The sequence below is a fragment of the Oncorhynchus nerka genome, linkage group LG6, assembly GCF_034236695.1.
Source record: "Oncorhynchus nerka isolate Pitt River linkage group LG6, Oner_Uvic_2.0, whole genome shotgun sequence".
NCBI lineage: Eukaryota > Metazoa > Chordata > Actinopteri > Salmoniformes > Salmonidae > Oncorhynchus > Oncorhynchus nerka.
Window position 1 is genome coordinate 24,357,172 of NC_088401.1, and position 25,847 is coordinate 24,383,018.

At 40.9% G+C, this 25,847-nt stretch overlaps 1 protein-coding gene across 1 annotated transcript in view; it reads right to left on the reverse strand.

Annotated features, from left to right (window-relative positions):
• Positions 1–25,847, reverse strand: part of LOC115131047 (piezo-type mechanosensitive ion channel component 2) — a 203,641-nt gene that overhangs the window by 170,546 nt on the left and 7,248 nt on the right. The window contains exon 2 of the mRNA XM_065019418.1: positions 4,763–4,858. Within this exon, the coding sequence (XP_064875490.1) occupies positions 4,763–4,858 (96 nt within the window). The remainder of the gene's footprint in view (positions 1–4,762; positions 4,859–25,847) is intronic.

The window sequence follows — 25,847 nt, forward strand, 5'->3', positions numbered from 1 at the left end:
GGTCATCTATAAGTCTCTGCTGGGTAAAGCCCCGCCTTATCTCAGCTCACGGGTCATCATAGCAGCACCCACCCATAGCACGCGCTCCAGCAGATATATCTCACTGGTCACCCCCAAAGTCAATTTTTCCGTTGGCCGCCTTTCCTTTCAGTTCTCTGCTGCCAATGACTGGAACGAACTGCAAAAATCACTGAAGCTAGAGATTCATATCTCCCTCACCAGCTGTCAGAGCAGCTCATAGATCACTGCACCTGTACTTAGACCATCTGTAAATTGCCCATCCAACTACCTCTTCCCCATACTGTATTTATTTATCTTGCTTCTTTGCACTCCAGTATCTCTACTTGCACATACTTTATTTAGTCTTCTGGGGCAACAAGTGATGACAGAGGAGAAGCTGCACGTATCTAACTATAGTTGACAAACAAATGGTCTACAAAATGTTGGAACTTATAAGCAGAAAGCTGTCTAAATTAGGGGTGAAAGTAGCCAGTAGGCTATACAGCCCAGTGTGGAGTACTGTATTTATTTATCTTGCTTCTTTGCACTCCAGTATCTCTACTTGCACATTCATCTTCTGCACATCTACCATTCCAGTGTTTAATTGCTATATTGTAATTACTTCGCCACTATGGCCTATTTATTGCCTTACCTCCCTTACCCTACCTCATTCGCACACACTGTATATAGACTTTTTCTACTGTATTATTGACTGTATGTTTGTTTATTCCATGTAATCTCTGTGTTGTTGTATGTGTCGAACTGCTTTGCTTTATCTTGGCCAGGTCGCAGTTGTAAATGAGAACTTGTTCACAACTAGCCTACCTGGTTAAATAAAGGTTAAATAAAAATGAATTTAAAAAACATGGAGCCTGTCACCTTGGGTGTGAGGTGTAGGCCTAACTCATCCCTCAACTGGACACATCGACTGTCATTCTATCCTGAGAATAAGTGCAGAATCCAAGATTGAGAAATAAGCAAAGGCCTGTCTTGTATTTTTGTGCACAAGTAAATCCTTTAAATTACTACTACTGGCACTAAAGTAGGATTTAGATAGCTTTAGTTACAAGCACATACAGTATCAAGTATGGATTTGGTCCATTAAGATATAGGTGTCATGTACATCAACCTTATGGGTTCAGCACTCAATCAAATAAACGTTTTGTTAGCTTAGTCAATTCTTAATAATTATGAATAAGCTGTTATCATTCCTTTTTTTGTGTGTGTTTAATGGCAAATACTATATAGCTTACATACAGTCAGGGGTCAAATATGACTGTGCTTCCAGACTGCTTTGTCAAGTTAAAGCAAACAGGCTGACAAATATATGAGGTCAGCCAAGTCTTCCACATTAGCATTAAGATTTGAGTCATTTAGCAGATGCTCTTATCCAGAGCGCCTGACCGGCTGCCTCCCCATTATAACATTGTGATGCCTGAACATGCAAGGCATAGAGTCAAGAAGCAAGACATTACCTCCTCCAGCTCATTCACTTTAACTGGGATGAATCCTAATCACATACTGCATCAATGCCCTGTATTCAGCCGACCTGAAACACCAACCTGATCAATTCATTGACTTCATACCAGCAGACTTTTGTTGCGTTTGATTTTGCTTGGCTTGTCTGGCATGCCGTGGGACTACTCCATTGGTCGTGCTGTGCCAGGCAAGCCACACCAAGGGCATCTGAAGTTCTAATTGATGATAACCTATGAAGCTTTCAGTTGTTGTTGGTTTAAAGTGGTGTCGTGTGACGACAAATACTACAGTATCGCAACAGGTATAACACACACGCGGTCTAATTCTGTCCAGACCTACAGAATACCAGGTGGAGTGACTAAAAGAAAGAGTATTTCTCACCAGATAACAGCTGGGTTATTCAACACTGAAATAAGTCTGGCCAATGGAGGGGGGGGGGGACAGGATAGGGTGTTTATACAATTCACATTTTTAGTCATTAAGCAGACGTTCTTATCCAGATCCACTGACAGTAGTGAGTGTATACATTTCAACTTCTTTTTTCTCCATACTGGTCCCCCGTGGGAATCTAATCCACAAGCCTGGTGCTGCCAGTGCCATGCTCTACCAACTGAGCTACACAGAGGGAATATAAGCTAGCACAACACTGCCAATACCTCACTATATACATCTCCTGGGAACAACCTTAGATTTAGGGTGTAGTGTTGCAATGCCTTCTTCAGCACTGATAGCGAGTAGAGGCACTGATAGTAGACAGAGGATTGGGCTTGTGTATGGGATTTTAGGATGAGCTTTCGCAGGCTAATGAGTGAGTGAGAGTGAGTGACCAAGTTTACATGTGCACAGTATTCTGGATAATAGCTTAAATCCCGCTTAAGGTCTTATTCTGGATAATAGCTTAAATCCTGCTTAAAGTCTTATTCTGGATAATATCTTAAATCCTGCTTAAAGTCTTATTCTGGATAATAGCTTAAATCCCGCTTAAGGTCTTATTCTGGATAATAGCTTAAATCCCGCTTAAGGTCTTATTCTGGATAATAGCTTAAATCCCGCTTAAGGTCTTATTCTGGATAATAGCTTAAATCCCGCTTAAGGTCTTATTCTGGATAATAGCTTAAATCCCGCTTAAGGTCTTATTCTGGATAATAGCTTAAATCCCGCTTAAGGTCTTATTCTGGATAATAGCTTATATCCAGTTTAAGGTCTTATTCGGGACAAGATGTTTACATGTACCTTTAATATCCCGCTCACAACGAGGATCACTGTATCCATGAATAAACAGAATATTCCTCATTTAAGTTCATATTGGTTAAATGGAATAGTAACTGAAATCTGGACACTGACTGTAGGCCTACAATCTCTCATATAAGCTAAAATAATGTTAACTCCTGCAGAATTATGCATTTCATGCAGTAAAATGATACAACAAATGTTTCAGATTGTCTCAGGAACAGGAGTGGAAATGTGATTTCTTTCTTTCAGCATCTCTTGAGAAAATGTGAATGTGTGTGTAATGTGTTATCTTTGACACTGTCATGCAAGCAGACAGTATTTCAACCACCGAAAATATGCACCAAAGACAAACTTAAGTCTTATCAGAAACCTGTTTCATCATTTTTCTCAGCTTTTCATTTCCTTAAAACTGGTCAAGCTGATGACATTTGGACATTCTGCACAGACATGTTTCCAATTTTGAAGTTATTGTGTTTTCTCCCAAGTCCCTAAACGAAACAGACAACTTTACCAGTGTTAACTATTACTAATGCATTGCGTTTTCTCCCAAGTCCCTAAACGAAACAGGCAACTTTACCAGTGTTAACTATTACTAATGCATTGCGTTTTCTCCCAAGTCACTAAACGAAACAGACAACTTTACCAGTGTTAACTATTACTAATGCATTGCGTTTTCTCCCAAGTCACTAAACGAAACAGACAACTTTACCAGTGTTAACTATTACTAATGCATTCATTCTATTAATGTAAGACATTATTCTGGTGAGCACTACTTTATTTAGTCTTCTGGGGCAACAAGTGATGACAGAAGAGAAGCTGCACGTATCTAACTATAGTTGACAAACAAATGGTCTACAAAATGTTGGAACTTATAAGCAGAAAGCTGTCTAAATTAGGGGTGAAAGTAGCCAGTAGGCTATACAGCCCAGTGTGGAGTAACAGTAAAATAAATCATTATGGAATTATTATGGTGGATCAACCTGCGCAGTTAGCCTACTTCTTGAAGTCATTTAGTTGACAATCCGATGAAAACATCACACAACACCCATGATATGCGAAACTGAGCCTGCGCAGACCGCGAAAAACAACGTTAAACGGGATGTTTACATGCCACAGTATCCCGTCTAAGATCAGCATATCCCAGGCATCTTAACCGGGTTTATCATAACCGGGATACAAGCTTTTTCGGGTTATTGTAAACAGGATATGATGTTTATATGCGTCAACTCTAAAACAGAATACTTGAGTATCCCGAATAACAACGGGATATTGGTGTGCATGTAAACGTGGTCAGTGTTGAACTTGTGGCCTGCTGACACTCAAGGGTGAGAGTGTCTGAGCAGACAGGCAGAGGCTGCATTCTTTCATCTCATTCTATTTTTCTTGTCTTCCTTCCCTTCCTCCTCCCTCTCTTCTCCTGAGTGGTTCTATCACCGCCTATCACATGTTCACTAAATATGCCATTGTTCCTACAACAGTTACTTTTTTTCTTTCTTTCTTGTTTTTTTCCTAACATTTTTGGGGGTCGATGGATAAGAGCTGTCTTATATTGGACTGCAGGCTTACAGTGTACAATAAAATTCCATGTTCAAACTGAGACGTTAAAGATGGAAGTGTCCATAAAGGACAACGGCACTGCGGGTTCACCCCCCAAAAATGTGTGCTGTATTTTTGTGTTTTTGCTTCAATGTCCAATGACAGTGTTCGAAAGACTAACAGTGTGTGTGTGTGTGTGTGTGTGTGTGTGTGTGTGTGTGTGTGTGTGTGTGTGTCATAGCCCCGTGTTACAATGACGACCCACTGCCCTATCATTTCCCATCCCCGTCTCCTCCTCTGACACAAAGACGGTCAAACAGTCAGAGATCATTCTGTCACCGAGTGCTGTAAATCCTAGGTGTAGGCCGAGGCCATCCATAAACCCTGATCATTTAAGCATTTAACCATCCACTCTTTAAAGTGGCTTGGTTGCTTTATGAATTACCAGGTAGCCCTTTCCTGCAGTCAAATGGCCTATTGGAACAGTTTATTAGTCATTTAGTCAATTTCTTACCTCGCATTGTTGTTTTGGTGGGTTCTGGGAACAATGGGATGAGTAGGAGGTAGATGAGGTAGATGAAGGACAGGGCATTGTACCGGAACAGACACGCTGCAACACAATAAGGCAAGTCAGATCACAAACCATCTATGACATAACACCATGGATAAATCCCCCTTAAGAAGTTAGCACCCTTAATTAGAAGGAACCAAAATAAAACAAGAGTAGCAGCACTGACGTTTAAAATGAAAGGGTGAAGAAGTTCTGTGGCTCACTAACAGTTATGATGCAGAGTGGTGTGAACGATGTCAATGGGAATGGAGGAGAGGGAAGGGATAGTAGCTCTATAAACCTCAACGCTTTTTGGATAGACGACCGCGCTGCACTCGAAATTCCAACAGTGTTTGACAACAGGCGTTTTGCCCTGAAGCAAACATGGCAGATCTCTGTCGGAGTGCCGAATTGGAGCCCGAACGACATTACTACCGCTGCCCGGGCCAAAAACATCCAGATTGCATTAAGATAAACCGTGGCTGATGCCATTTCAGTCAAGCATCCAGCATGTCAGCCTGAGTACCAGTCCATCCATTACCTAGGAAAACATACATGAGGCTCAATCTGCAGCCGGCTCAATGTTTATGAAAAATGTCACTTATGGTACTTGTGTTCAACAGGCCTGTGAGTCAGCGCACTCACATGGTATTATTCAGCCGAAATTAAATACGTTGGCAGAACATTTCTTCAGGCTTTCAAACAAAGTGGTCCACTCCCATGAACAATCAGTCGTTGTCTAAGGAGTTCTATGAATTGTAAGTAAGCATTTCACTGTAAGGTCTTACTACACCTGTTGTTTCGGCGCATGTCACAAATACAATTTGATTTGATTTGATGTTGAATTATTGCATGCAACAGAGGTTGGTGGCCTGGCCTGCTTAAAGGTAAAATAAAGACCCCATCGCTCACTCAGCAACTCAGAAGTTAACCATAGATTTAAAATGTAAATTCTATGTCTATGCACACAACAATAGACACACTCAGTGCTGTTTTTTCCCTTTTTTTAAGTGGTCAGATTTGTCTGTTCTAAAGTATGATATTCATTTCCACACATCTCTGTTCTGCTTCATCTTGTTCTCGTCATCAACAAAGAACGTGTCTTGCTTAACCTGTCTAAAATGGAACAATCCCTATTGTTTTAACTCAATCCAGTAGGACCCATCATCTTAAAGGTGCACTATGCAGAAATCGCAGTGGCGCAGTGGTCAAGGCACTGCATTGTATTGCTTGAGGTGCAACTAAAGACCCGGGTTCAATCTCAGGCTGTGTCACAGCCTGCTGTGACCAGGAGATCCAAGAGGGTACGCACAATTGGCCCAGTGTCTTCCGGGTTAGGGGAGGGTTTGGCCAGTCTGGGATTTCCTTGACCCGTCACGCTCCAGCAACTCCATGTGGCAGGCCGGGTGCCTATAAGATGACTTCGGGTGCCTAAAATGCTGACTTCGGGCGCCAGCTGGACTGGCTGGCTTCTGGGTTAAGCGAGCAGTGCAGCTTGGCAGGGTTGTGTTTCGGAGGACGCATGGCTCTCGACCTTTGCCTCTCCTGAGTCCGTAGTGGAGTTGCAGTGATGGGACAAGACTGTAACTACCAATTGGATATAACAAAAAAGGGCTAAAAACAATGTTTTAATCGTACCACCATTTCCTGGTTGCCAAAATGGTAATAGTTTGTCAAATTTCAGTTTGTGACAAAACAAACAAGTAGTGTAGAGAATCATTGTACCATCCATCTCTGTTAAATAGGCCTACATTCCACACATTTTTTCACCTGAACCTCTGACCTCTGAACTGCTGCTGCTCCACACCAACTGATGATGTGGCAAGTGACACTTTGCTTTTTGAAAATACCTAATCCTATACACTTCACTGCTGACATGCACAACATTTTGGGACTATATCAACAGAGGGACTATATCAAAGATTTTTTTTGAGTTCTACACAGCAATTCAACCCTTACCATAACCCTAGCCCTAACCCTTAACCCTTACCCTAACCCTAGCCCTTAACCCTTATTCTAAACCTAACCTTAACAGTAATCTTAGCAAACAGCTGCTTATCAACAGATAGTATGGCCATCTGTCAATCATTTATATGGAACTATACAAATAAAGTGTGACACAAATACTGTATATACTGATTGCAGGATATATAGAGGGAAATACATATTACAGAATCAATGGAGGTAAATACACATTACAGTATATGTGGAGGGAAATTCAGTGAGAGTAGAGGGATATCCCAGTTTATACTACGTGGCATTCCGAAGTGAGTCATGGATTAAATATCATACTGTAACATATAGTAACTACACATACTACACACTGAGTGTTAAAAACACCTTCCTAATATTGAGTTGCACCCCCCCCCCCTTTTTTTGCCCTCAGAACAGCCTCAATTTTTCGGGGCATGGACTCTACAAGGTGTTGAAAGCGTTCCACAGGGATGCTGGCCCATGTTGACTCCAATGCTTCCCACAGTTGGCTGGATGTCCTTTGGGTGGTGGACCATTCTTGACACACATGGGAAACTGTTAAGCATGAAAAACCCAGCAGCTTTGCAGGTCTTGACACAAACCGGTGTGCCTGGCACCTACTAGCATACCCCATTCAAAGGCATTTAAATCTTTAGTCTTGACGATTCACCCTCTGATTGGCAAACATATACAATCTCTCCATGTCTCAATTGTGTCAAGGCTTAAAAATCCTTCTTTAACCTGTCTCCTCCCCTTCATCTACACTGATTGAAATGGATTTAACAAGTGGCATCAATAAAGGATCATAGCTTTCACCTGGATTCACCTTGTCAGTCTATGTCATGGAAAGAGCAGGTTGTCCTTAATGTTTTATACACTCAGTGTACATTTATAATGGTACACTAAATACAGGAAACATGTACCACATCTGCATCCTTTTCCCATGTAACATGGGGACAATCAAAAGTGTTATGACACTTCCATCAAAACCCACTGGGCACAGATGTCAATTCAACGTCTATTCCACGTTGCTTCAACGCGTTTTCATTGAAATGACGTGGAAACAATGTTGATTTGACCAGTGTGTGCCGAGTGGGACATGATCCTCATCGGCAGAAGACATGTGACTGAAAACGTCCGCATTATTGTTCAAAAGAATAGGAAATGGAAATGGAGGGAGAGTAGGTGGGGGACTGTTTTCATCGGAACGGAGAAGATGATCCCTCCTGTCAAATCCAAACAATAGCCCTAATCCACAGCTGTGTCCCTCCCTCCCTCCCTCCCTCCCTCCCTCCCTCCCTCCCTCCCTCCCTCCCTCCCTCCCTCCCTCCCTCCCTCCTTCCTTCCTTCCTTCCTTCCTTCCTTCCTTCCTTCCTTCCTTCCTTCCTTCCTTCCTTCACTCCCTCCCTCCCTCCCTCTCTCTCTCTCTCTCTCTCCCTCCCTCCCTCCCTCCCTCCCTCCTTCCTTCCTTCCTTCCTTCCTTCCCTCCCTCCCTCCGAATGAACTGTAAGGCACAGACCAGTCACCCGTGATACAGGTCAGTATTTTGACATCTATCCATGTCAGCAGACCTCGGGAGATGACATAGAAACCGGCCACAGAGGGCAACAGTGAGCGCTGTTACCTTAAGGTAACGTAGGTTTCGGTTTTGCTAGGGCGTTGTGGACGGGGATGGCGGATTTGAATCCAGCGATAGAAAGTTGTTTTTGATTTTATGTTTCAAGCCTATCCCAAACCTTAGACCTTACCTCAACCAATCTGAGTTAATGCCTAAACTTAACCCTAACCATAACAATTTGGAGTTATTGCCTGAACTTAAACTTAAACACTTAAAAAAATGTGAAGTTCGGAACAACTTTGAAATGTGATGTTTGAGAAACATAGATGAACGTCTAATTCTGACGTGAAACAGCCAAGTACAAGTCAGCCGTAAAAAAAACACCAAATTACACAAAATGGGGCTTATCTGTTTGATCCGTGTCAATAGGGACCATTCATGGGCCGTCTGACCCACGGTCAATGCTTCCTGTTTCCCCGGCCACTGGGGTATTGGCAGGAATACTGTCAGGACTGGCCCCATTCGTTTCTCCAGCTTTTGCCAACCCTTACTAAAGAATAGTTCTAAGTCATGCAAAACAAACGCACACAAGAATAAAATAAATACACATTATATACACGGCCAGAATCAGTACCAATCAATGGAAGGGATACTAGTGGCAGTTGTGTAATCAGGGTTACTGAGCAGCAATATAAATATAATGAAGTAGCAGCAGAAAATATGGTGATTGTGTGTGTGCATTTGGGGTTGTGTATGTGTGTGTGTTTGTGTATGTAGTCTGAGTGTGTGTGTGTGAGTGAGTGTATGTGGGAGGGTGCGGGAGTATCAGTGGATGGATGTGTGAGTAGAGTCTGTGAATGTGTATATATTCAGTGGAGATAGATGTGTGAGTAGAGTCTGTGAATGTGTATAAAGTAAGTACAGATAGTCAGTGGAGATGGATGTGTGGGTAGTCTGTGAATGTGTATATAGTAAGTACAGATAGTCAGTGGAAATAGATGTGTGGGTAGTCTGTGAATGTGTATATAGTCAGTACAGATAGTCAGTGGAAATAGATGTGTGGGTAGTCTGTGAATGTGTATATAGTCAGTGCAGATAGTCAGTGGAAATGGATGTGTGGGTAGTCTGTGAATGTGTATATAGTAAGTACAGATAGTCAGTGGAAATGGATGTGTGGGTAGTCTGTGAATGTGTATATAGTCAGTGCAGATAGTCAGTGGAAATGGATGTGTGGGTAGTCTGTGAATGTGTATATAGTCAGTGCAGATAGTCAGTGGAAATAGATGTGTGGGTAGTCTGTGAATGTGTATATAGTAAGTACAGATAGTCGGTGGAAATGGATGTGTGGGTAGTCTGTGAATGTGTATATAGTCAGTGCAGATAGTCAGTGGAAATGGATGTGTGGGTAGTCTGTGAATGTGTATATAGTCAGTGCAGATAGTCAGTGGAAATGGATGTGTGGGTAGTCTGTGAATGTGTATATAGTCAGTGCAGATAGTCAGTGGAAATGGATGTGTGGGTAGTCTGTGAATGTGTATATAGTCAGTGCAGATAGTCAGTGGAAATGGATGTGTGGGTAGTCTGTGAATGTGTATATAGTCAGTGCAGATAGTCAGTGGAAATGGATGTGTGGGTAGTCTGTGAATGTGTATATAGTCAGTGCAGATAGTCAGTGGAAATAGATGTGTGGGTAGTCTGTGAATGTGTATATAGTAAGTACAGATAGTCAGTGGAAATGGATGTGTGGGTAGTCTGTGAATGTGTATATAGTCAGTGCAGATAGTCAGTGGAAATGGATGTGTGGGTAGTCTGTGAATGTGTATATAGTCAGTGCAGATAGTCAGTGGAAATGGATGTGTGGGTAGTCTGTGAATGTGTATATAGTCAGTGCAGATAGTCAGTGGAAATGGATGTGTGGGTAGTCAGCTCTGCATTAGCTGTTCAACAGTCTTATTGCTTGGAGATAGAAGCTGTCCACGGAGCCAGTTGTATTTTTGTGTGTGGTGACAAATTGGGCATAGCTAATTGGCCAATAGAAGTGTGGAGGTTTAGTATCTATCGGTTCGGTCTCGTTCTCGGCCACATCCTGGCTTTTCCAAGGGTTTGGAATTGAAACACTAAATTGAAACGGGCACCTCACCCACCTGTCCTTCTGTGACCTGCACCACCGACCACATAAAACCCTTTACTGTAGATCCTCGGCGTCAGAAGACACCCACTCCTGAGGTCCCAGCCTGCTTTGAGAGGGGTGTGTGTGTGTGCATGCAATGCAGGCATACGTGCTTGTCTGTTTGGATCCCCAATTGATTACAAAACCATGACCACCACTTAAAGGGTTGGCCCTGTGCGTGGGCTGCAGGCGCACTTGTATAAAGCAATTACAATAACAAAGTTCATTCGTTAATATCAATTGATGCAAGGTTGTGTGTTTGCACAGAGCAGAACATCTCGAAGTGAGTTTTCAACAGTGATTTACCACTGGATGCTTTATGTACAGGATACTGATGGTTCTCGTTACTCTGATAGATTCATGTATTGTTATTAGGGCAGTTTAGTAGTATATAGTGCGTGCGTGTGTGTGTGTGTGCGTGTGTTAGTGTGTGTGTTTTGGTTCCTGATCTATGTGGGTGGTGAGCCTAGTATCTGGCAGTGTTATTGGGATTAGGCGTCCATTAACACTTCCCCCCAGCGGGTGACCTCCTCTTGGCAGCCAGCACACGGCTTGACTGGGGCAGCAGCTTCAAACAGCTGGGTCTTCAGGACCAGCCTGACTGTTTGGAGTAGGAGACGGGACTGGAGCCACTGCAAACACACAAAAACCCACGCTACCCCAAAATGTCCGCACCCATTTATTTTCCTTACTGAGCTACAAACACGGTCTTCCAAACACTGCAAATGATTACCCTCAGAATATCTGCTGTGGGTTTAAGTGACCGTAATGATAAAAACATCAGGACTCGGGAGAGCGAGAGGGAGGCTATGTCTGTCTTTGCGGATGCAGAGCAGCACACTTCCATGCCCCATTGCTTCCTCGTCAAGCTCCATGTCATGTAGAGTTTGCACTTCATCACCTATGCTGTACACACCCCATTCATTATTACGCTAAGATCGCTCCACCAAGCTGGTGGCTTTTAGGATCAGAAATTTAGACCAGGTTTAATAGTTTCATCCCCTTGGGGATTTATAGACAAGACCGGGATTGAGTTATATCACGCCGTTTAAACTATATAGAAATGAACAGCACAGAATGTTCTTTGGGGCTAAACTTCGTTTTCATTTTAGTAGAACAACTTGCAATTAGGGTTAAGTGCCTTGCTCAAGGGCACGTCGACAGATTTTTCACCTAGTTAGGTCAGGGATTAGAATGTGCGACCTTTCAGTTATTGATTAAAGCTCTTAACCACTAGGCTACCTTCCGCCCTTCTTTGGTAAAATCAAAACATCTCTATTCGGCAGTGAGAGAATGTTGTATGCCCGCTTGAATATCGTTCCAGAGACCTAATCGGTCCAAAGTAAATAGCATGTGGTGGAATGTGACTACAGGCATGCCTTATTGTGACCAAACATGTCAATCAGACTCTATGTGTGCTTATTTATCACAAGCCGTTGGCTGTTGAGAACACATTATTTTCAAGTAATGAAAGGACTTAACTGACAGACATGGAGAAGGAGTTTGACTTTGCTATGGTACAATAATTATATCCTATGTTATAGAATACCAGATTCAGTGTGGGGATCTTCCTCGAGCGTTTAGCCCTTAAAACGAAAGCAAAAGTACAGAGACAGTAAAGAGCTGCAAATTCTACATTTCAGCATCGTAAAAAAAAAACAGGGTGTCGTCGACAATAATGAAGTTGAATGAGAGAGACAGCAGTGTGGGTTAACAGAAGACGTTCACAAAAATGAGTTGTGTCACAAAACAGTGTGTGGTATGTCCCTAAATCAGACGAACTCAGCAATTGCTCAGCAATTTTACTTGCTAGCAGCCACAGGACACAGATATTGAATTTGAGCAAACATAACATGCTAATTAAGACAGTTTAATAATGCAACCCATAATTCCAGTTCATATTTCCGGTAAAAGCACATCAAAAGATCCATTACTGCACCACAAAGAATTTGCAAACAATAAATATTTTCACCCTTCCCTATCCCAACCTTCCCACTTCTGGCCAACTAAACGACTAGTGTTGCCAGAATTATGCACCAAACATACAAGCAGTTTAGATTTTGTTCCAACATCTGTGTTAGGGTTAAAAAAAAAAACTAAAAATAAAATATCTATTTACAGAATCTTCTGCAAATCTTAAAGTTTGCAAATCATGAAGGATCATAGCAAACTTGACTTTGAAATCACACAGGATGGCCAATAAATGATGAGGTATAGCATCCTATAGGACTATGAAGTCAGTGTGGTCATCGTATTATCCCACAGACAAAGCGTGTCTTCTGTATGTGATCCTGTAACACTCACTGTAACACCTGTGAGCAAAGCAAATAGCAAGGGGCATAATCCCCCATCCAACCTCCATTCACTCCCATTCATTTCACCTCTGGCAGAAAATATGTGTATCGACCAATCACACATCTAGTGGTCATTATACATATAAATACTGTACATACACGACATGACCAAAAGTATGTGGACACCTGTTCGTCGAACATCTCATTCCAAAATCATGGGCATTGATATGGAGTTGGCCCCCCTTTGCTGCTAGAACAGCCTCCACTCATCTGTGAAGGCTTTCCACTAGATGTTGGAACATTGCTGTTGGGACTTGCTTCCATTCAGCCACAAGAGCATTAGTGAGGTCGGGCACTGATGTTGGGCGATTAGGCCTGGCTCGCAGTCAGCATTCCAATTCATCCCAAAGGTGTTTGATGGGTTGAGGTCAGGGCTTTGTGCAGGCCAGTCAAGTTCTTCCACATTTCTGTATGTACCTTGCTTTGTGCACAGGGGCAATGTCATGCTGAAACAGGAAAGGGCCAGAAGCACAGAATCCTCCAGAATGTCATTGTATGCTGTTGCATTAAGATTTCCCTTCATTGGAACTGAGGGGCCTAGCCCAAACCATGAAAAACAGCCCTAGACCAGTATTCCTCCTCCACCAAACTTTACAGTTGGCACTATGCATTGGGGCAGGTAGCATTTAGCCCTTAACAAGAAAGCAAAAGGACAGAGACAGTAAAGAGCTGCGAATTCTGCATTTCAGCATTGTAAAAAAAGCATGGCGTTGTCGACAATAATAAAGTTGAATGAGAGAGACAACAGTGTGGGTTAACCCCGATCCGTTGGACTGCCAGATGGTGAAGCGTGATTCTTCACTAAAGAGAACGCATTTCCACTGCTACAGAGTTCAATGTGGGGAGCTTTACACCACTCTAGCCGACGCTTGGCATTGTGCATGGTGATCTTAGGCTTGTGTGCGGCTGCTCGACCATGGAAACCCATTTCACGAAGCTCCTGACAAACAGTTATTGTGCTGACATTGCTTCCAGAGGCCATTTGTAACTCGGTACTGAGTGTTGCAACTGAGGACAGACGCGCTTCACCACTCCGCGGTCTCGTTCTGTGAGTTTGTGTGGCCTACCACTTCACTGCTGAGACATTGTTGCTCCTAGACATTTCCACTTCACAATAACAGCATTTACAGTTAACCGGGGTAGCTCTAGCAGGGCAGAAGTTTGACGAACTGACTTGTTGGAAAATTGGCATCCTACTGCCAATTTTTGTCTATGGAGATTGCATGGCTGGGTGCTCAATTTTATACACCTGTCAGCAACGGGTGTCGCTGAAATAGTTAAATCCACTAATTTGAAGTGGTTTTCCACATGTTTTGTATATATAGTGTATGTTACTGACAGATAAGTCTCTCTCAATTACATTATTGTAAGACTTTACTGTCACGCCTTTCATATGGTATGACCTTGAACTCTGGAAACATATTTATGCTCAAAGGAAGATTAAAAAACATGTGATAGATCTCTCCTGTCATTCAATCAATTACAAGAGAGATTTGAATTATCCAAGGCCGATTTCTTTAAGTTCTTACAACTCTTACTCAATCTTACTCAATCGCTGCAACCGAATCTGGATGAACCCAAGGCATCTAGCATGGAAAAAATACTGGAAGAAGCTGCTACGCCAAAGAAGTTGATATTAAGGGTTGATTGAAACTCTACCTGATGGCTCAGAACCTAAAAGGAACAAATGAGAAACCGATCTAAAGGAAGAAACTGAGGAGAACCATTGGTTACAGATAAGTGAAAATGTTCATACCGGCTCCTACAACCGAAGACATAAACTACTGCAATTTAAGATAATTCATAGGACTTACTACACTCCTGCCAGAATGCATGTTATGCTGAAGATGCAAAAAGCACAAAGGAACCCTATTACATATGCCGTGGTCCTGTGATAAACTGATACCATTTTGGGATAATGTATACGCTGTCATTTCATTGTGTTTCCACGATTATGTCTTCTGGGAAATGTAAATATTGGTGATCAATATCAGAGAATGTTTTGTAATATAGGTCTAACGGCTGCAAACAAATATATAGCCATCAATTGGAAAGCCTCATATCCACCCACAATAGCAACCTGGAGAACTGAACTATCTAGCTACATCCCATTAGACTCTATATATTATAAATCAGACATTAACCAGACTTATTTGACAGAATTTGGAGACCGTATGTTGACCATCTTAGAGAATGTGCTGTGTAGTGGGCGTTTTTGTTGTTGTTTCTGTTTGTGAATGTCAGTTTGGCACGTACTCGCACACTGGAGGATAGAGCCACTGGAACTTCCCTACTCTTTGCCCGATGAGTCACTAGAATTGAGGGGGATTGTGCACAAATTCAAATAATAATTTGTCCTATTTAAACAAGGGCATTTCCATCTAAAAGGACCCATGAGCACCAACATGTGAAGTTCAAATGAGCATATCAAATTGGATGTCAAATTGTATTTTATTTAAACTTGATTTAACTAGTCAAGTCAGTTAAGAACAAATTCTTATTTACCATGACGGCCTACTGGGGAACAGTGGGTTAACTGCCTTGTTCAGGGGCAGAATGGCCGATGTTAACCTTGTCAGCTCGGGGACTCGATCCAGCAACCTTTCGGTTACTGGCTCAACACCAAATTAAGCTAAGAGTATATATTTTTGAGAAATGAAGGCATTGATACTGTATATTTTTCAACCATTTAACATCTTACAAATTAGGCTGATTTCTGGATGAACAGATGGAAAAGGGGTCTTAGGAAACATCTTCCAGAAAAAGTCTTAAAAGGTATCAGAAATACATCAAAACACAATCATGTTGATGTAAAGACCCCTGCCAACTAATATCAACACTTATATTTAGTTTTGTGGAAGTGATTTACCTTCTCCATGTTTAATAAATATGTCCTTCTCTACCTCATGAGGAGGGAGGATAATGAAAGTTCACACAAGTAACAAGTAATGGTAGACCTACCAATAAATTATAGTGATTTCACGTATAACAATTTTATTTATGAATTATTAAGTAATTAAAACTGGTAATCAGATGGTACTACTATTGTACATTATGATAGTCAGTTTAGATAACACATTGGTATTTATTTTTCATTCTTTTTTTTTTTATGTAAAAGGAATACCATTGTTTGCCAACTGAATGACCCCAAAAAATCTGTAACGGAATTACTACAGCTGAATTGGCTACAATGGGAAATCATAATCCACAGTTGGGCCACCTGCTACTGTCCTCAATTCCACTGGCATACTGTTATGTGCAGCTGATAACTGATTTCTTTCTCTTTCTGTCATCAGGTGGTCAAAGCAAGAGTGTTAAAACAGTCTGGACAACCCCTCCCAGTTAATGTAATCTTTCCTAGATCTTACTGACACCTACCCAGGAGCCCCCTCTCTTTCCATTTACTTTAACCAGCATCCTCACCTACAAAGCACCGAACGACACCGGACGTCAATGGACGTTGAAAAGTAGTTGAAATTTGGTCAGTTCACCCTGGCCTTGACTTTAACATCCACAGACGGACTGGACTAAATCTGAACCTGTCATAGATGCGTGTTTCACAAGTTTGGATAGGATAGTAGAATACAGTACATTAAAGGTCTTCACGGGTCTGACAGACATGAAATTCTGACTTTTGTCTCGGATCTGGGTCGGGTCTGATATCGTTGCCACGAGTCTCGGGTATTTGCAACTTCAATTGATTTACCGACTGGACCCAATTGGACCCATCCTCTGATAATTTAAGTGTGTGAGTCGATGAGAACTGTGTGAGCTTGTTATCTGTGTCAGCCAATTGCAACTCTATAAAACGTATAGCCTATGTCCAGCTGAAACTAGTTCCGGCTGCTCACATCAGGGGCGCCTATTGCCGGGGAGAAAGAGAGCAAGTGAAAGGAGCATTGGCCTAGGCTACTGTTGATTGTTAAGATAGAGGCCTTTTTCATTGGTGTAAATCAACAGTTAGAGGAGAAAGAGTATAGTGAAAAGAAGACTACAAGGAGAATGGACATCTAGTGGACAAAGATGAGAGGAAGTTGGCGCGGCCATATGGACTGTGCAACTTCAGGTTTGAACTTGTATTTATTTATTTTCGTATTTATTATCATTTGTTTTATCATTATTATTATTATTATCGTAGGCCTATTTAAGAATTTAAAACAGCTCTTTATATTTTTAAAAAGGGTTTTATTTCATATTTTTAATTTTGTGCTATTTAGGCCATTGCTGTCATTTGTTAGGTAAATAGGCTCTACTCACCTTTGTTGTCATTTTTGAAGGTTTAAACCAGTTTTTTAAATAGGCCATGCAACAAGTGTTTTGTTTCATTCTGTTGAGCCATTTCCTTTGGCCAAATTAAGTTAATGTTGTGTTTAACCCAATATAATATAATTACCAGTAGGTCTATGGCCACTTGCACTCAAACCATGAAAAGGAGAAACCAAAGGGGGCGAGATGCAAAACGTAATTGAATGACCCAGTATATTAACCTGTTCGTATTTCCCCTATAAACAATGACTTGATTTACAGTAGGACTACTTTTGATATTACCCTTATAAAGTGAAGAAACTTCTGCGAAGGTTTGGTGTGTTATGGCTATCATTAGTCTTAGCTATGCAGGCCTATGAAGGCAGTGCGCACCAGCGATCCAACTGACAGTTCAACATGAGGCGAGGAAGAAGGTTTTAGGCCGACCAGGTGTTACTCTTTTAATCGAACAATATAATGCTTATCTTTATAAAAAATATTCTGATTGAAAATGTTCCAATAAGCCTCCTTCTGTGTAGCAGTAGTAGCCTATCTGACAAGTAGCATATGAAGGAAAGCAGGTCGGTGTCGGGAACATGGCGCCAGAATATCTCCATCTTTCTCTCAGTTTCTCTAGGGCTAGACCTCAGCTTCTCTTCCTTTATGTTTATGTTTTAAATATGAATATCATACAGCGGATGACTAGGCCAATAAGCCTACAGTGCATTCGGAAAGTGTTCAGATTCCTTGACTTTTTCCAAATTTTCTTAGGTTACGGCCTTATTCTAAAATTGTTAAAAAATTGGGGAGTTTGTTGCTCATCAATCTACACACAATACCCGTTAATGACAAAGCAAAAATAGTTTTAGCAAAACGTTTTTTTATTTAAATATACATTTACATAAGTATTATAAGTATAGACCTTTTACTCAGTACCTTGTTGAAGCACATTTGGCAGCGATTACAGCTTCGAGTCTTCTTGGGTATGACGCTACAAGCTTGGCACACCTGTATTTGGGGAGTTTATCCCCATCTTCTCTAGAGATCCTCTCAAGCTCTGTCAGGTTGGATGGGGAGCGTTGCTGCACAGCTATTTTCAGGTCTCTTCAGAGATGTTCGATCAGGTTCATGTCCGGGCTCTGGCTGGGCCACTCAAGGACATTAAAAGAGTTGTCCTGAAGCCAGTCCTGTGTTGTCTTGGCTGTGTGCTTAGGGTCGTTGTCCTGTTGGAATGTGAACCTTCGCCCCAGTCTGAGGTCCTGAGTGCTCTGGGGCAGGTTTTCATCAAGGATCTCTCTGTATTTTGCTCTGTTCATCTTTGCCTCGATCCTGACGAGTCTCCCAGTCCTTGCCACTGAAAAACATCCCCACAGCATGATGCTGCCATGAATAAATATATATTTTTTAAACAAGACCTGTTACGAATGGCCCAGAGGACAGTCAGACCCATTCCGAAAAGGCCAGTGGAATTAACAGACCCAAACAGACCTGTGCCATTTCAGATCCGAGAGACCGGTTCAGTCCAAGAGTAGAAAGAGAGAGAGAAAGAAACCTTCGACCGGGCGCTGTCAGCACTATCAATAAACGAGTGATAATGGCCAAATGTTCAACAGTTGTGTCCTTAAAAATTGCCTAACAAATATTTGTTGTGTTTCCATGTGTAGCATATTCAAAACTTTACAGTCAATTACTTCCTAAAACAATGATTGTCCACCTCATGGTTCAGCTGTTGGAGATTTGAGCGCTAAATGCATTAGGACATTGTATGGACATACCAGTGCCTTCAGAAAGTATTCAGACCCCTTGACTTTTTCCACATTTTTTTAATGTTACAGCCTTATTCTAAAATATATTTAATAAATAAAAATCCTCAGCAATCTACACACAATACCCCATAATGATGAAGCCACTCCCCAGTAAAAGGCACATGACAGCCCACTTGGAGTTTGCCAAAAGGCACCTAAAGAATCTCAGACCATGAGAAACAAGATTCTCTGGTCTGATGAAACCAAGATTTAACTCTTTGACCTGAATGCCAAGTGTCACGTCTGGAGGAAACCTGGCACCATCCCTACAGTGAAGCATTGCTCTGCTGTGCTGTGCTGTGGTGTATTGTAATGCACTGTACTCTACTGTGCTGTGCTGTGCTGTGCTGTGCTGCTCTGTGATGTCCAAACTTGTGAAACATGAAGAGAATGACATTAATATCCATAATTATGCATTTCTGTGTAGTACAGATCAGAGACCCATGATGTAATTATATAACCGTATTCCATTACCGGGTGTAAATCCACTTTACTTACTGTACTGTAGTTCAATAACCAAAATATATGTTTTTAAACTCAAGGTGACATGTCATAGCTGACAACCCATTCTTTCTGCAGACATCTTTGAATCTTAATTTGGAGGCAATATTTTTGGAAAAAGTGGTCGCATAAAAACCTGAGGGAGATTTTAACGTTTTTCTGTTGCATCGGCACAGTTCTTCCACTTATATTCATTTTTTGTGCATAGAGTTGTATGGTTTGTTCAACTTTGAAATCAATGCTTTTTGTTTGGCCTACATTTTAAAGTGAAAAAACAACGCCTAATTCCGTTTCCGTGGAATTGCCCACAACACACCCACCAGGACACACCTTTGCTTGGCAAAATAAATAACCATACATGTAGCCATATTCTTCTTTGGGGATATTATTTTGGTTTTGTTTGGTCAGTAAAGCCCAAGTCCTAGAAATCATGCAATACTTTTGAGCTTTTTACAGCACCATCGGCACGATGCTCTCAAGTGGACACAGAAAGCAAATAGGTAATGTTGAAAGTCAAATGTATGTCTCATAACACATTATTGGCTATACAGAGAATATCTCTTGGGATACTGAAATTATATTTTGCTCCAGGAAATGGGTAATTCAGATTTTAAACTGCCTGGTTATGAGGGACATCATGGGGTGAGGGATGGAGAGTCAAGGATACCATATAAAGTACATGTGAAATACAAGACATGTTATACTATCACATATCTTTAATATGAAGTTATGATCTTGAGTGATGGTCATTAATATACAACTACTGATCTTATTTATCTTACTAATGACTTGAGAGATAAGCAATTTAGACTTTCACAGTAAATCATACATTGGTGTCAATCAACTTTCTGGGTTTTTCAGTATTAATAATCAGAACTGGCCTGAAGATTTATGAATAGTTGTCGTTTCAATATTGACGGTTCATTTCTGGCAGTATTGTTTATTCAGAGTGAGTGTTTTCTGTTCGGTGAGTTTTTGGCCGAGAGAAAATTCTCGAAGTCCCTGGCATAGTCCGTGTCTACACTGAATAACATTGATGTTGACATTAAAATAATACCAAGTGCCGATGAATTTATATCCAAAACATATTAAAAAGACCCCAAAATGTTCCCAAATTTTTATATCAGAGCTAAACATTAATGTTAGGCATAAATATGTCAGTTCATTGATGCTGGTGAAATTAATGGGAGGCGGAGGGGACAGAAACCTCTGGCAGGAACAGTGTGCGCAGACACCCAAGTTCGCCTCTCTCACCGGCCCCCTCCAAAATGGTTCCGTTTTCACAGGTAACTCAATCTGTTATTTAACTGGGCTCTGTTTACACTAGAACTGCCAAACTTAAAAATGTCTGAAGTTCAGGAATGAGACAGAACTAACTCTAGTGAGCATTGTTGCTAAAAAAAAAAAACGACTAAAACTAGCTGCACACTGCCTGCAATTCCCACTCCCCCACCCCACATCACTTTTACCATCACCCTGCCATGTCCACCTTTCCACCCTCAGGGATCTAACTCTTTAAGAAACAACTGACTGGTAATCGGATGATACTACCATTGTACATTATGGTAGTCAGTTTAGATACAATTGTGTGCCAAACTGTGTCCGTAAATTGAGAATCCTTGGATTCTTTCAGTGCAAAAATAATACTATCTTTGACTTATCAGAAGCCCAGTATCCAGGATTGAGGGAATAGGGTCCTGAGTTTTAGTAACTAACTACAGTTTGATTCACGGTACTCTTAGTCTTAGCTCAATACCAACGCACCCATGGTGATTGTGGAAGAGTCTGGGGGATATTTCATGACCCCAAGACAAACTACCAGTAACTCCCAATCACTGCTGGTTGTGATACAGCCTGGAGTCAAACCAGGGTCTGTAGTGACGCTTCTAGCACTGAGATGCAGTGCCTTAGACCTCGGTGTCACTCGGGAGCCCAGATGCCTTGCAAGAACTACCATCTGTCTCCTAGTTGAGTGACTTCTATGACTAACCCTTTCTGGAAGCTATTCCAATAGCCAGTTAAACAGATATGAGTCATCATTGAGATGATGCGAGACCAGAATCAGAGAGACGGGAAGTTCATTACAGGGTTATTAATGGAAGAATCCATAGGCATTGTTGCATAAGGTTATTCTTGATGAGTACATCAACCAGCCACCACTAACTCAGTAGAAAAAAAATGAAACACTAATACTGAAATCACTTTACCACAAAGACATCAGATACTTCGACAACAACAGGTTGTGCTTCCAGAATATTAAATTGTGTTAATTTCTGTAACAGGCAGAACTGTGGTAAAAGACAGAAAGCTTAAATACAAATGTTTGTTTTGTCTGCAAGTGGGAGCTTTGGGACCAAAGGCTTGGCACATCTTTCAGTGTGACCGTTGCTTCCACAGGTCTGTATTGTTAAGCGTTGGCGTCTGCTATAGCTCGTCAATTTGCACATCGGTCCAACAAACAAACGAGCAATGCAGCTGCCAGTGTGAGCAGCGTTAGCCCCCTCACAGCCTGGCTCAATGGAGTGACTACCTCGTGTGGCAAAGGTAAACCCTGAAACAATAATAACCTGTTGATTCTTTATTTAGACAAGGTATATGGGCCTAAGCCTAAACTAAGTACCCTCCAGCCAAAGTTACATTTCTGAGCTGTATAAATGATGTCCGCAATCAATCATGGGCCCTGTATTCAGGAGTCTTGGCTGTGTTAAATACAGTATAGTAAGAACGTGGGAGGTGTATTTCAGTAACCTCAATCACCTAAGTAATCGATGGGCTTATTCAGAAGGCTTTCTAATTATACTATCACTGTCAGATTAACAAACCTACTAAACTGGAAAGAATCTTATTCTTACCCCATTCTTTTACACACAATGTCAATCCTATAATTAACTTGAGATAGAATTGAAAGGTAAAACAAAAACACATCTTTAGCTCTTGAAACCAGACACTGTGAGGTGTGATATAGAACTGGCTTGTTTCTAGTAGTCTGCCTGTGATTGCTTAAGTGGATGGGTGGGAGGGGCTCTGGGTTCTGTGTGGTTGGGGGAGTTCGCACAAAAGGTCCATTCAGGTGGCTGAGTGTATTTCAGTGGCACTGCTGTCAGATTATAGACAGGAAACAGTTAAGATAAAACTGTATGAATAGTCTGACTATAAAGCCAAAGGGGGAAGAGAGAGAGAGTGAGAGAGTGTGAGAGAGAGTACTTTAACCATTTGTACATTGTTACAAAACTGTATATATATATATTATGACATTTGTAATGTCTTTATTGTTTTGAAACTTCTGTATGTGTAATGTTTACTGTTAATTTTTATTGTTTATTTCACTTTTGTATATTATCTACCTCACTAGCTTTGGCAATGTTAACATATGTTTCCCATGCCAATGAAGCCCTTTGAATTGACAAATTGAATTGAATTGAGAGAGAGAGAGAGAGAGAGAGAGAGAGCTCCAGGGAACTACATTTACATTTAAGTCATTTTAGCATGACTACAGAGTGATAAATCCCCAATAATGGCGTAAATTTAAATAAAACTTTATCCAACTGACCAGGAATGGAAAAATAATCACAAATTTATACCCCAAAATGTTTTGATATATCTCACTAGGTATTTGACTCGATGTCCAGACAAATGTTTGCTTCTGCTGGGGACATCATGTACAATGCCTTCAGAAATTATTCATAGCACTTGACTTATTCCAAGTATGGAATAAGTCAAGTTAGAGCCTGAATTCAAAATTAATTAAATAGATTTTTTTCTCACCCATCTACACACAATACCCCGTAATGACAAAGTGAAAATATGTTTTAGAAATGTTTGCAAATATATTGAAAATTAAATACAGATAGATCTCATTCACATAAGTATTCACAACCCTGAGTCAATACATGTTAGAACCACCTTACAGTTGTGACTCTTTCTGGGTAAGTGTGTAAGAGTTTTCCAACAGCTGGACAATACAATATTTTTTACCTAGGCAAGTCAGTTAACAACAAATTCTTATTTACAATGACAGCCTACCAGGGAAGAGTGGGTTAACTGCCTTGTTCATGGGCAGAACAACAACATTTTACCTTATCAGCTCAGGGATTCAATCCAGCAACCTTCCGGTTACTGGCCCAATGCTCTACCCACTAGGCTACCTGCCGCCCCTATATTATCACATTATTATTTTCAAAATTCTTCATTCTCTGTCAAATTGGTTGTTAATCATTATCATGGATTATCAAGCAGATTTAAGTCACAACTGTAACTTGGCCACTCAGGAACCTTCACAGTCTTCTTGGTAAGCAACTCCATTTTATATTTGGCCTTGTGTTTTAACTCCCCAGTCTGTAACAATTAAAAGCATAACTATAACATGATGCAGCTACCTCTATAATTCAAAATATGCAGAGTGGTACTCAGTAATGTGTTGTATTGATTTGCCCCAAACAATACAATATGTATTCAGGACAGAAAGTCAGTATTACTTTAGTGCCTTGTTGCAAACAGGATGCATGTTTTGGAATATTTTTATTCTGTCAATAATGTTAGTATTGTGGAGTAAACTACAATGTTGTTGATCCATCCTCCGTTTTGTCATATCACAGAACATTAAACTATGTAATTGTTTTAAAGTCACCATTGGCCTCATGTTGAAATCCCTGAGCGGTTTCCTTCCTCTCCGGCAACTGAGTTAGGAAGGACACCTGTATCTTTGTAGTTACTGGGTGTATTGATACACCATCGAAAGTGTAATTAATAACTTCACCATGCTCAAAGGGATATTCAATGCATCTACCATTAGGTGCCCTTCTTTGCGAGGCATTGGAAAACCTCCCTGGTCTTTGTGGTTGAATCTGTGTTTGAAATTCACTGCTCAACTGAGGAACCTTACAGATAATTATTGTATATGTGGGGTACAGAGATGAGGTAGTCATTCAAAAATCATGATAAACACTCCTGAACTTATTTAGACTTGCCATAACAAAATGGTTGAATACTTATTGACTAAAGACTGTTAATGTTTACTGTTCATTTGTATTGTTTATTTTACTTTTGTTTACTATCTACTTCACTTGCTTTGGAAATGTTAACATGTGTTGTCCATGCCAATAACGCCCTTAAATTGAATTGAGAGAGAGAGAGATGTTTTACTGATAAGAAAGAGGAGAGAAGGCAATATGTGTTTTTGGGGCAGCACACACTCAAATCCCAGCCTCATTTAAATTCTCATCTTCTCAGACTAATCAAAGGGAGATGCTGGGTAACTCAGCACAAATGGCAGCCACCATGATAATTTAGCAGAGCCAATGAGGCTTCCAACAGTTCCAGTAACAGTTGTTTTCAAGGGCAGAGAAGAGGCATGCGTGGCAAGACTCAGGGCTAAGGGACAGCTTAAAGTTATCTGGAAAGCCTTGCGGCACACCATGTACAAACACTGGTCCCTTCCTCTCCAGCCATGCACAGCTTCATTTATCCATTTAGCTCATTCACCGGCGCAGCTCTCTATAAACTTTATAGTCTCTGTATACATCCTGGGGACCCATGCAAAAAAAAGTGTTTTTCCAAAGAGAAAACCGCATAAAAAGCTTTAATAAAAGCTAAACAAAATTGGTTGATGGTCACCGGTGCGTTTTGAGGGGAACTTGAGGGGGCAGTAGGCTATGACTGGAACATGAAATAGCACTCAGGTATAATGTCTTCTTTTGTTTACACATTAGTCTGACTGGTTGAGATGTATAGTTAGAAACAGCTATCACTCTACTTGGTCTAAAAGCTCATGGATTCTTATGTCCTATCATTTGTTAAGAAGGCAAATACCGTCACTCTTATTTCAAGTGAGACAGATCAGATACAAACTATCCTCCAAGAAGCTGTTGCATCAGGTGATAGGAAGACCACCGCCTCAAATAAAACATCTATTTGTCACATGCTTTGCAAACAACAGGTGTGGACTAACAGGGAAATGCTTAGGGGCACTTCCCAACTATGCAGAGAGAAAGAAAGTAGTGAAATAATAGAAAAGTAAAACACATAATAATAGCAGTAATAATATATACATAATGAGTAATGATAACATGGCAATATACAAGGGCTACCAGTACTGAGTCTATGTGCAGGGGTACGAGGTAATTGAGGTAGATATGTACAGTACATACCATGCATTCGGGAAGTATTCAGACCCCTTGACATTTCAACATTTTATAACGTTACAGCCTTATTCTAAAATTAATTAAATCGTTTTTTACCCCTCATCAATCTACACACAATACCCCATAATGACAAAGCAAAGACAGGTTTTTAGACATAAAAAAACAACTGAAATATAACATTTACATAAGTATTCAGACCCTTTACTCAGTACTTTGTTGAAGCACCTTTGGCAACGATAACAGAGTCTTCTTGCGTATGACGCTACAAGCTTGGCACACCTGTATTTGGGGAGTTTCTTCCA